Below are 13,436 nucleotides of genomic sequence, written 5' to 3' on the forward strand. Positions count from 1 at the left end.
TTCTTTTTTTTTTCTTTTCTTTCCATCCCCCCCCAACCCCCCCCCCCCCCATCAAAACCTGGCAGGGAGGACTTCTGGACGCCTTGCAGTCCTTGCTGCAGAAGGAAACGTTAGCTTCATTTATTCGTTTTTTGCTTGTTTTTTTTTTTGCAGGGCTGCCTCTGAAGAGAGGAGAATGGCGTTCAGCAAAGGATTTCGGATCTATCACAAACTGGACCCCCCACCTTTCAGTCTCATAGTGGAAACTAGGCATAAGGAGGAATGTCTCATGTTCGAGTCTGGGGCTGTAGCTGTGCTTTGTAAGTCATCTGTCATGGCCCAGCTGATCGTGTCTCTGTTTTTATTTGAAACCATTCCGATGCAGCCGGTTCTTTGGAGGACAACCCTGGCACCCCCTTTCCTTCACTGTATTTTGCTAAGCAGATTATGCTCTAATTTTCCTTTCATCAGACCTTATTTTAAACTTTGATTTTCTTTTCTGCCCCCTGCTACAGGTTTCTTTAGGAGGTTTGGGGGCGGGGGAGGGGGGGGAAGAATGCAAGTTTGGTTACAGGTTTTTGCTTTCTTGGGTTCTTTGGCTACTCGAAACAGTAAATCTTTCTTTCCAAAAACAAAACAAAACCATATATATACATTATACACACACACACATATATATAGTTACAGTTTATATCACATCACATAAACCCATAAAGGCTTGCTTGACATCTTTACTGTAATGAATGGGATTTCTTATATATCAGTTATCCTAATGAACTACCAGGGTGCTTATTTGTCTGATCTTTTCGGAATATCTTATGGTGAGGCCCTTACATTTTTTATTAAGAAAACTGTATGTAAACTTCTAAAGGCTTATGTGGGATATGTGATTGGGTTCATATTATTTAAAAAAAAATTATCTTGATAAGTCTAAAGAAAAGGACTACTGTACCACAAGGAAAATAGCAGATTGGTATGGTGTAGGTTATTTTTGGGCAGATGGATGAAGTTAAAAATAAAAATACTAATTTGAATATTAATTTTCTTTCTTAATCTAAGATTTTGGCAGATAACTCCAGCTTGGAGTTATTTGAAATGCGATTGTGTTTCTAAAGGCTTTTATTAGTGATAACTACTTGGGTTTTTTTGTCATGTTTTTGCTTTGTTAGCATCAGTTTAGCTACTGGTCATATTTTATGAATTAAAAATAGTGTTTGAAGGTCATACTTACAGGGTGCCTGGGTGGCGCTGTTGGTTAAGCATTCAGCTCTTGATATTGGCCTAGGTCATCGTCTCAGGGTTGTGAGATCCAGCTCTGTGTTGGACTCTGCACTCATTGCAGAGTCTGCTTGAGATTCTCTCTCTCCCTCTGCACCTCCTGCTCCCATGCAGGCATCCTTTCTCTCTCACTCCTCTCCCATGCAGGCATCCTTTCTCACTCCTCTCCCTCAAATAACTAAATAAACCTTTAAAAACAAAAAAGTCATACTTACAAATATAAGCCCCTAGATATTTTAAATTGTTAAAGTATGTTCAGATTCAGTAAGTGAAGAGCATACATAAGGTCCTAACTTTTGCATATAGAACATTAATCTGATAAAATGTTAACCTGATCTTAATATTCTAAAATAGTAAAATTTTATCCTGATTGGGGAAAAGAGAGTGGTGACATAATGAAAAGGCTTAAGCAAAGTGTAATGTATAAGAAATGTATATATTTTTGGTACATACAGTAACATGGTTTGAGTGAGCAAGAAGAGCTATTTGGGTTCTAAGAAACAAGTATTAATGAGTTATACTTGGTATGGACTTAATTCAAAGCTTTTTATATTTAAATAAACTGAAATATATCTTGCTATATTAATTTGCAGTTTTTTTTCATAGTACAAACATAGTTCTTATGAATTCTTAATATCTGGGGGGAATGGTGTGGTTTAGTTGTGAAATACTTTTTAGCTGCTTGTGGGTTTTTTTTTTTTTTTTTGTGATGTTACCTGATTTTCTAATTTGTCTAAATTTTAAATGTTTCTTCAGTTGTGATTACTGGTAATAATAGGGAGTCAAATTCTCAGTTATCCAGTATATATAAGCCATAGTTATTAGAATTATTGCTATATTTTACTCTTAGGTAGGAAACCTGAGAATAATCATATTTCTAAGCCTCTAATGGCTCTCTTTTATATCAAATAATGGTTAAAAAAGCAAACGACCTAAATGATCCATTTTGGCATTAACATTTACTTTAAGGAAGAAAATATTAAAAATACTGTCTTAACATTATTGAGTGTATTTATTTTCATTAGATTTAGACTATATAAGCAATTCTTTCAGGAGAAAAAAGTTCAGTAATGCCTTTCTCAGTAAAAGTAGCATAAATGGATGTATAATTTTTTGGATGTTATTAGCTTTCCTAAAATAAACTCTATTGTAATAACTTAAAATATTACTATGAAGAGCTAACAGACCTATTTATAAATCCTTTACTTATAAAATTAATTTGACATTCATTTGGGAGCAATACCAAGGTGTATATTGTGCTGTAGAGTATTCATTTTTAAAACGTCACATTTCTTAAAGGCCTGTTATATTCAGGGAACTGTGCTTGGAAGATACTGAGATGTTCTTTTTCTCTTTAACACTCCCAGCCCCTTGAATCTCAAGACATTCTGCTTATTAATATGTAAGAAGAATCTTTTCAAAACATGTTGGACATTAAACCAGTTTTTCAGTAAGATTAAGTTTAAAGTCTTCAACTTGTCCATCAAGGCCTTCCATAACTCGGCCCCACCCTGTGTGTCCAGTGTCAATATTGGTCTCCTTCAAGGAGACTTACTTTTTTTCTCAGTGCTTTCCCAAGTTACCATGCTTTTTTCCCCCCTTCATCGTGCTGTTCCTATTGCACCTTCTTCCTTCATGGCTGCTAGAATGCTCTTCTCTATCTTTTTTTTTTTTTTTTAAGATTTTATTTATTTATTCGTGATAGACAGAGAGAGAGAGGCAGAAACACAGACAGAGGGAGAAGCAGGCTCCATGCTGGGAGTCGGGAGCCTGACTCAGCCAGGACTCCAGGATCACGCCCTGGGGGATGATAGGCCAGGACTCCAGGATCACGCCCTGGGGGATGATAGGCACCGAACTGCTGAGCCACCCAGGGATCTCCTCTTTCTAATTCAAGCTCTTTCATTCTCACTCAAGCCTTCTTCCTTCCTGAGAATCTGCCCACCCGCCCAATCCATCTCTTGTCTCTTTCTTTTCTTCGCTTTGCTAGAACCCAGTCTGTTTTGCAGGATAAACCTTTTTTTTTATGTGCGGGTTTGTGATTCTTATGTGCAGGTGATCTTTTTGAAAGTAGATGGTAAAAGTGACCCTTGCAGGAAGTAGTCGTGCCCCATAAGCTGATGGTTTCTACAGGCCTCAGTTGTCCTGGCTTTAAAGTTTAAAAACTCAGACATCTTAGGCAGTACATATTGGATTGACAATCACTTAATTTTTTTGGCTTATGCCAAAAGTGCCATGAGATACCCAACAGGAAACCTTATACACAATATAATTGTGTATTATTAGCACATATCAAAAAATGAGGTGCAAGTGAAAACACAGTAAAAAACAATTTCAGGTCATGGATCTTTGTAGATCCTGAGTGTCTACTAATCTAGCATCAGGACTCTGTCTTTATGTTGCTAAGCTCCTAAACTTAAATCAGCCATGATACTATGACTTAATCAATTAGTGAGCCAGTGGTTTTCAGCCTTGGAGGCACATTGTAATTACCGGTGGGGGTTTACAAATACTGCTGCCTGGGCTCCAGCTCCCTAGAGATTCTGTTGTAATTAGGTTGTGATGATCATTCTGAGCATAATATATATATAGGCCTTTTTAGGATAGATTATGAGACAACTTTTTAGCTTGCAAATTTTATCCAAAGTAGCCACATTTCCAAAATTTTAATGCTATTATTGACTATTATGGGCCAGTAGCTAGTTTTCTTGAAACCTTCAGCCTGAACCAAGTGCTAATGATCCCATAAATACTTTTGATACAGTGCTTTCAGTGGAACTTCTGTGCCTGGGCACTGTACTCCTTGAGAAAAAGATCCATATCTTAGTAATCTTTACATCTCTACTGCTTAGTACAATGTTTTACTCACGCTTACAGAATAAATAGCTAAATTAGTGCCTTGAGGGGGAGTGGAGATTAACCTAAACTAGCTTACAAAGTTGACAAAAATACAGTATTCTGTGTTTGAAAGTACGGTACCTTTTTCTCTAAAAAATTTTAAAAATCTTTTAAAGAATGCTATTTGACAGAACTGCTGATATAAAAGACATAAAAATTATCAGTCCAGAAAACTAATTAAACTGAAATTCGATGTCCGTGGAGCCAGTGGTTCAGTGTAGCAAGTGGATTCTCTGTGACCAGTATACTATGTCTGGACCAGTATAATAAGGAGCAAGTGTGATGGGCAAGTTGTAACACTATTTTTTCTTGGAAACTAATAGATTAAAGAAAACAACTACTAGTTTTTAAGATTTTTAAAATTTATTTATTTATTCATGAGAGTCACAGAGAGAGAAAGAGAGAGAGAGGCAGAGACACAGGCAGAGGAGGAACAGGCTCCATGCAGGGACCCTGATGTGGGACTCAATCCCAGGACTCTAGGATCATGCCCTGGGCCGAAGGCAGGTGCCAAACCACTTAGCCACCTAGGGATCCCCACATCTACTAGTTTTGAGTCAGGTTCAGTTTTCCTCATCTTTCTAAAGTTATTCGCACAGAAAGACTGCAACAGGAGAAGAACAAGTAGCCAGTCTGACCAATGCATGCATGAAATTCACAAGCTGTCCCATTATTTTTCATCCCATCTCCTGCTTCAGGAGAGGTAAATAATTTACTTCATAATTGTATCCTAAATAGAAAAGAAAGGGAAGGGAAGGTCAACTGATGGGAAATGAAGGATGATTCTAAAAACAAATTATGAATATCTGTTTAAAAGATGAGATGGAGGGCAGCCCAGGTGGCTCAGTGGTTTAACACCACCTTCGGCTCAGGGCCTGATCCTGGAGACCTGGGATCAAGTCCCGCGTTGGGCTCCCTGCAGGGAGCCTACTTCTCCCTCTGCCTGTGTCTCTGCCTCTCTCTCTCTCTCTGTGTCTCATGAATAAATAAATAAAATCTTAAAAAAACAAAACACAAAACAGATGAGATAGAAAGTGGTAATATAAATTCCTTACTTTTACTATTAGAGCTTTTGCTCTTTTCAGTATATGCTAGTATGGAAGTAAGGATTAATTGCTTCTGTCTAGTGGTAAGATTATTTTCAGGTTTTCCAACTCAGGACTCAAATCATGTACTTACTAGACAGCAAGGCCATATCACTGTATTCTGGACCTAGTTTTACTCCAGGTTGTCCATCTGAATTTCTTCATATATCTAATTTTTTCTTTATGGAAATATGAGCCATAAAACTATAGGACAACATTCTGGTGATCTTTGTCACAGAATGTGAATTACACTGCCTTTTCTATGAAACTGCAGACCATAAAGGAGTAATAATAGAAATAATAGTTGCCATTTCCTGGAATCTCCCTCTGCCAGTCACGACATGAAGCCAGAAGTTCCAAAACCTTATTTTTTATGTGTCTCATTAAGTTTTTCACAGTACCCCCAGGCCACAGTTCTGTTTCTTAAATAATTAGGTCCAAATGTTAAATATGTCTGTCGTAACAACCCCAGTGGCTATTTGAAAAAATGCAGGTAAATGGAACATAATCTATTTCCTTCATAAATAACCAGTTACTTACTAATGTGATATTAATGTACATGTTGAGCATTGAGCAGCTTTTCAAACCTTAGAATCAGACTGGACAGCTCCACCCTCATTTCCTGTTCTACTTTGATTTTAGAGTGGTACTTGCTTTTTGTCACAGCAAGTACTGAAAACACAGCTTTACAAAGATACGGTATCATTAAAAGAATGTACTACGGTCTAATGTGAAAACTCTGAACTACCTCAAGCTAATAGTTTGAGCAAGGCAGCATCTGTTGAGTATCTCTGTGTTTCTTTCGATTTAAAATCTCCTGCAGCTCTTATGGGAGTTTGTTGACATGTCCTGGAGCACTTCAGCCTACAGTTGAGGAGATGTGGTCATAGACATCCTTTGTTTCATTTAATTCTATGGATTATGCTTTCATCTCCATTTCACAGATGTGCAAACTGAGGCTTAGAGAGACAAAATAACTGGTCTAATGATGTAATCTAACCATTTTATTTTTTTCACTTTAATGATTATTATTTTGCTGTGAGAGTGGTGGTGATTATTTTGGGAGTTAGGGAATGAAGAGCAAAAATAAGGGAATGCAAGTAGAAGACTTTAAAGTTAAGAGTGAAATTGGTAGCATTTTCTAATGAGGGAAGTGTTAAACTTGCTGTGTTTTTGCCTACAAACTATTAATGTATTAGGGAACATGATTTGATTTAGAGTTAGGTCATTAAAACAAAGTTGCTGTGCTGAGCCAAGTTAAATGTCAGGTTCTGAAATTTTGGATAACAAGTATAGTAGGTGGTGATGACAAGCACTGTGCATAGTTTTTTTTTTTTCCTTAATTGCCAAATGCTGGCAGTCAGCATGCTTACCCTTTAGATAAGTTGCAGTATCCTATCTCTTTTTAAGAAAAATTTCAAGTTGAGGGAAGAAGTGACTTTTTATAGTTGACCTTTTCTGCACAGAATGATGAAATTTAGACTTGTTATATATCACTTTGTGTTAGGGTTGCAAAAATGCATTTTCATTTTGTAAGTAATTTTTGGAATATTCTATTTGATAGAAAAAGTAAACAGCAACTTAAATATCTATGCTTAAAAAAAAAAAAAAATTAACCTAACCTTTTATTCCTGGGCCAGAGAGCAGGATTAGCTTGTTAATATAGGGCCAAAGTAGTAGTTCCTGAGTGATTTCCTTTCTCTACCACTTAACTTTGCTATGAGAAAATAAAAGGTGAAGCACAGTGTGTCTCTTATTGAACAGTGAACCCCCATTATTGACTTTTATTATGTAACTTCAGGTTTACCAGATGTTCTAACTTGTCTTACAACTAGTACAAATCCATAATAGAGTTTTTCTTCTGATCATGATGTTATAATAGGAACTGGGTTTACCCTTTTACTTTACATAACAACAAAACAAATAGAGTGAAGCAGTTTTCAGACATGAACAACAAGCAGGTGGCATGAGACACTGATCCTTGAGGGAGGGGAAACAAAGAAGTGAGCCTTATGATTGCTCTAGCGGATCACTCTGCTTACTACCTTGAGTACTTCCAGGCTGCAGTAGCAGTGAGATGCACCCAAAGAAAGCCTGGCAGTCTCCTGAGTTGAGGAGACAGAGTAAGGAATTTGTGGAAGCCGAGTCAATGAGAATTCTCAGGGCTAGTACCAAAGAGGAGGTAGCTGCACAGTTTTAAAGGTGTGCTGAGGGTTCCACTTGAGATTTCAGCTGAGCACTGAAAATGTCCAAGGCAGGGAAAGAACCAGGAAAAAGGAGCAGTAAGAAAAATTCCTGGACCTCACCCAGGGCTGGAAATAGTTAAGCTGTTAACAGCTTCCAGAATGAAAAAATATTATAGTACTCTGGGAACTCGGTTGAATATTCAGAAGGGTATATTGCTTCAGTAGTGGGGCAGAGTAGCTCTAGACTAGAGGTTTCTGTGGTCCTATCTGACAAAGCTTAAAAGCAAGACCTAAAGGGATCAGGCTGTTTCCAAATAACCTAATTTCTAAAAATCTTCACTGTACCCTAGAACAAAGTTTAAGAATATAGGAATACAAAATAGATATCCATATATCCAGCATTCAACTCTGTAAAATTCACAATGTCTGGCATTCAATTCAAAATTGCCATACATGGAAAGAAACAAGAAAACACACCCCATAATGAGGAGAAAAGTCAATCTGTAGACACAGATGTTAAAATTAATAAACAAGGAGGGGCACCTGGGTGGCTCAGTGCGTTAAGTATCTGACTCTTGATTTCGGCTCAGGTCATGATTTCGGCTCTGCCGTGAACATGGAGTTAGATTCTCTCCCCCTTTCCTCTGCCCCTCCCACACATGCTCTCTCTTTTAAAAAAAAATCAATAACAGCTATTGAAAATATACTTCATATTTCTAAGAAGTAGAGGAGAGAATAAACATGTTAAAGAGAGACATGAGGGGTACCTGGGTGACACTGTCAGTTGGGTGTCTGCCTTCTGCCTAGTGGTGATCCCAGGGTCCTGGGATCAATTCCTGTGTCAGACTCTGCTCAGCGGGAGTCTGCTTCTCCCTCTCACTCTCCCTCTGTTCTCTCTCTGACTCTCAGATAAATCTTAAAAAGACAAAAATGTGGAAGACCTAAACCAAATAGAAATGAAAATAATTATCTGAAATGAAAAAAAATACACTGATAGGGATTAGTAGATTAGACACTGCAAAATAAATGATTGTGAATTTGAAGACATAATAATAGAAAGTATTCAAAATGAAACACAGAGAAAAGACTAAAATTGATAAACAGAGCCATCAATGGCGTGGGCAACAACTTTATATGGCCTATATATGTGTAATTGGAATCCTAGAAGAAGGGGATTGAAGCAGAAAAATTTTTGAAGAAATAACAGCTGACATTTTCCAAATTTGGTGAAAACTATAAATCCATAGATCCAAGAAGCTAAGTGAACCCCAAGCAGAAGAAACATGACACAAACTACACCTAGATACTTTATCAGATTGCTTAAAACCAGTGATAATGGAGAGAAATCTTAAAAACAGGCCAAGAAAAAAGACATAACCTACTGAAGAAAGAAGACATGAGATGAATAATGACAGACTGTTCTTCAGAAACAATCCAAGCCAGTGGATGTGGAACAACATCTTGAAAGTACTGAAAGAATAAGAAAATAAAACTGTACACCTGGGTTTCTGTGCCCAACCACAATTAAGATGATGTAAAGACTTTTTCAGATACCCCAAAGCTGAAAAATATGAGCCAATTATGTGGGTAGCAGTTTAAATAGTATAGCTTTTCTTTGCATCTAGTACCAACATGTTCAACAATGGTGATAAAGTCTGACTCAGTGAAATTTTATCACTTAGTTACCATACAAAGTTAAACATAAGAAGTTAGTTAAACATAAGGAGGGTGGACTAGTGCATTTGGGGTTAGTCTTGTAATTCGAGTGCCAAAAGGAGACAGAACTTAAAAATTGAATACTGTACTTTTATTGGTGACAGATTATATCTGCTTGAGTTTTTTTAATGGTTGTAAATAAGAATTTGTGTTTTTATCTTTTTTCTACTAAAATAGAGTTTGCAAGGGTAAGCCATCGTTGTTCCTCTTGTTGTATTACATGATATAAGCAGGTGCTCACATTGGAGTGCATTTCACAGCCGCTGAACTAGTCACATTCTTGTGAGTAAATGTGGCATTTGGGGAGATGAATTAACATGTTGGTCAGTTGGGCACTTTTTAATCACTCTTTTAGTTTAGGTTGAAAGATATGCTCTTTAAATTTCTGGATGATTTTGAAATAAAAAAAAAGGAGGAAGGGAAAGAAAAGGAAGGAAAAAAATACTTTGGGTTAAATTGTAGGCTTAAACATATATTACTATGTATTGAATGTTATATTTATTAAAATCTTCATTTCTATTTTATCATAGTTTTTATATAACATTATATATAAAGTGTGTTTACTTATTAAACTAGCTCTTACCAATAAATATTTATTATGAGTTGTTTCCTTCTGCTTACTAGTAGACCATAGGATGCTGTAGTCTTTTGAGTACCTTACTGAAATGTAGATACACAAAGTCTTTTAATCCTGTGAACTTTGTGTGAAGTATAGGAAGAATGAATCTTATAATTAAGTAAATTCCTAGCTAATTGTACATTAGTGCTCATTAGTGATCTGTACTTGGTCCACATTGGGTCTAGTCTTTGGCTTATTTTGTTGGATGAGTTCATCATTATCTTGGAGAATAGGTGGAAAGTATAGTTTACCAGACTTGTAGATGTTGCAAAGCTGTGTGGGACTGATACAGAGCTGGGTAGAATAATTACTTATGTTGGATGACATAATTGAAATTAAGGGAATGGATTGGAACACACAAAATGAACATGAACTTTCTGTTGCGCTGGATCAAATTGAGTTTTGCGTCCTTTCCTGATTCAAATGCTGTGGCTGTAGGGGTTTCATATGCAATTTGCATTGGGCTGTTGATTAGCAAAATAAGGTAGAAAATACTATCATTGTCTAGGTTTCCATGATACCCCAACCTGTATGGTGGCTACACAGTACAGAAAGTTTGGAATAGATACTGGGTTTATAGTCACATCGATCTCTGCACTCCCTCAAACCTGCTCTTCCTTATCTTAGTGGATTGCAATCCATCCTGCCTTGTTGTTTAAACCAGAAGAATCATTCTCTACATTTCCTTCTCTCCAACTTCACACGTTCAATCTACTACCATGTCCAGTATACTCAACCTTCTAATTTCACTGAGAATCCATGCGATTCACCATTTTAGCTGGTTCTACCACTGTCAAGCCACTATAGTCCCTTTCATGGACCATTACTATAGCCTCCTTAACTGATCTCCTTGTTTCCACTCCTCTTACCCATTGTCCAGTCTCTTTAAAAACAATTTAGATGATTATTATTTCCCTGATTAAAACCTTTTTGTGGTTGACCACTGACTTAAAATCCAAGCTCTTTAAAATGATCTGCATTAAATCATTGAGTCCCTGCGTCCCTCTTCAGTCTTAGATTATTTTGCCTCTTGATTTTTGTGTCCCAGCCACTTCGGCCTTCTTTTAGTTCTGAATGCACCAAATTATTTCTGATCTCAGAGCCTTCACATACGCTGTTTCTTCTGTTCAATATTTATTTTAAAAAATACATTTACTCATGCATGTAGAAAAATACAGAAATCATAAATGTAGAATGTGATGAATTATTAGAGTGAGCATATCCATGTTACCACTGCCAGGTTGAGAAATAAACATTACTGGCTTTCTAGAAGATTCCCTCACAGTCTTCCCCAATTATTATCTCTTCCATGATTTGCAGAGATATTCACTGCCTGATTTCATACAATCACAGATTAGTTTTATCTGGTTTTTAACCTAATGTAAATGGAATCATTCAGTATGTATTCCGTTGGATCTGGCTTCTTTCTCTCAATGTTCTATATGAGAGATTATCCATGTTGTAGCATGTTGCAGTAGTTTTCATTGTCAAGTAGTATTCCATTGTATAATTTTTCGAGTATGTGTTCTGTTGACATTTATTTCTAATTTTTTCTGTTATGAATGACACTAGTATGACATGCTTATCCGTGTCTTTTGGTGCATATATGTACACATTTCTGTTGGATATATTTTTAGGAATGGAATTTCTGGGTCATAGAGTATTTGTATGTTGCCTGGAATGTTTTTATTATTATTGTTGTTGTTATTATTATTATTATTATTATTATTATTATTTGCCTGGAATGTTTTTACCTCCACTCTTCATTTGGCTAGCTTTCTGTTTATTCTTCGGGTTTCCTTGTAAAGGTCACTTCTGCAGGCAGGTTTATCCTAACCGTTGCTCTTCCCCTAACAATTTTAAATGAGTTCCTCCTGTTGTAGTCTTATTGGAACTCCATCATAGTACTTACTATCACTTAGAATTTTGCATTTGTGTAGTTATATAATGGCTATCTTCCCAATGGAAAGTATTAGAACACTAACTTTTTTTATTTGTTAAATAAATTTTGTTAGATTATAGCAAATTTGCTAGATAACTTTTTTTATTTGTTAAATAAATTTTGCTAGATTTATTTAACAGAGTGCTAGAGTCCTGGTACATAGTAAGCATTCAGTAGACTGGTTACATGAATGAGTGAAAGGTTATTATTATTTTGAAATGTTGTCAAGATTGGGATTTGCAGTTTATACAGAACAGTAATTTGGATGGTTTAATGTCTTTCAGCTGGAATTTTAATTATTTAATTATACAAAGAGAACCTTTTCCTTTTAAAATAATTTTTGTTTTAATGTATGGTAAAATGGAAAGTGGCTTTACTGCCAGGTAGTTATATGATCTTGAATGAATCACCTAAACTCTTAGTGTTTTTACCTTTTGAAATGAGTAGCTTGTTTTGCACCATCTCCGGGATCCTCTGACTAGAGGCTCTCTCATTCTACACCAAAGTGCTACCTGTATGCAAATAAGCTGACCACAAACTGCAGTGCATGCAACCACAGGCAAATTGTGATTCTAGGAAGAGCATGCTAATTTGTAATCTTGTTTTCACATTCTTAATGACTTTCTTTAGTTTGGTCTTATCAGCTGAAGAAAGTCTACTGCCCAACTGGAAGGTTTGAGTCACAGTAGAATGTTGACATTGGGTAGCAGGACCTTCATTAGGTAGCTTAATTGTTTAATTTGAATTATTGTAATTCTAAGAAGTCAGAGAAATTTTCCTATAAACTTAGGAATACCATTTAAATTTAAAATAAATGACCTCAATACCATTTACCTCAATATACCTCAATACCATTTAAATTTAAAATAAATGACTTTGTAATTATCTTGTGATCTTAGATAATAAGTTAATTTTGTTTCTTTCTGTTCAGATGGTAGAGTTAGCAATGCAGGTCTGATCACCAGTTATTCTCTGTTTAGTAAGCCTCTGTTTTAGAGTCACACTCATGAAAATCAAGAAATAGGTATATGGTTATGTTTTCATCTGACTTTCTATAGATGATGTTATGCTTCATTATTTGCCTAACATTCTAATTTGAGAAGAGAAGGTGTGATACCAATAATGCTGAATAATGCCACTTATGTCATATGATATAATCCTACAAAAGCAAGCCACTCCAGCAAAGGATGGTGCTGAGCAATGTGCTAGAGGACAATTAGTATGTTAAATTTTGATGAAGACCAATTGATACATGTATACTTTTGAGTGTTTTCTGTAGTCTATAAATAGATCACCTCTTCAGCTTCTATTTTCATTACTCTCTGTTGCTTCAGTAGGAAACATAGGTTAGGCCTCCTTGCTGTCCTGAATTTGTTCAGTTAAAAGAACTTTGAAAGCAGTACAGAGCTAAAACAGCTGAGTGAGTTAAGTCACTTGAATAAAGGTGTTGGATGTCTCTACCTCATGGCTTAGTGTAGTTTTCAGTATTCCTCAACCTCTCCTGTCATGAGCCAGGGCCAGCTTATTATTCCCCAAGACTGTTTTCAAGAGAGGAGGATACTAAAGCTAACTTTTTAGGATGAATGGAAGGAAAACATTTATGGCGGAGTACAGCATTATTTACCCTTCCCGGGGTCTCCATTCTGGAATCGCTGAGTTTTCCTTCCCAATTTATTATATATTTATCATTTGATGATTATATGATGGCCTTAGAGTGGTCTATGAGGTCATTC

General features: G+C 36.2%; 1 protein-coding gene across 12 annotated transcripts in view; it reads left to right on the forward strand.

The window, feature by feature from the left end:
- SYNJ1 (synaptojanin 1) overlaps nucleotides 1–13,436 on the forward strand; it is a 91,602-nt gene that overhangs the window by 906 nt on the left and 77,260 nt on the right. For all 12 annotated transcript variants that reach the window (XM_041734976.1, XM_041734978.1, XM_041734980.1 and 9 more), the window contains exon 2: nucleotides 154–299. In XM_041734976.1, coding sequence (XP_041590910.1) covers nucleotides 176–299 — 124 coding nt within the window. In that variant the 5' untranslated portion in view covers nucleotides 154–175. The remainder of the gene's footprint in view (nucleotides 1–153; nucleotides 300–13,436) is intronic.

The sequence above is a fragment of the Vulpes lagopus genome, chromosome 20 (genome assembly GCF_018345385.1).
Source record: "Vulpes lagopus strain Blue_001 chromosome 20, ASM1834538v1, whole genome shotgun sequence".
Taxonomy (NCBI): Eukaryota; Metazoa; Chordata; class Mammalia; order Carnivora; family Canidae; genus Vulpes; species Vulpes lagopus.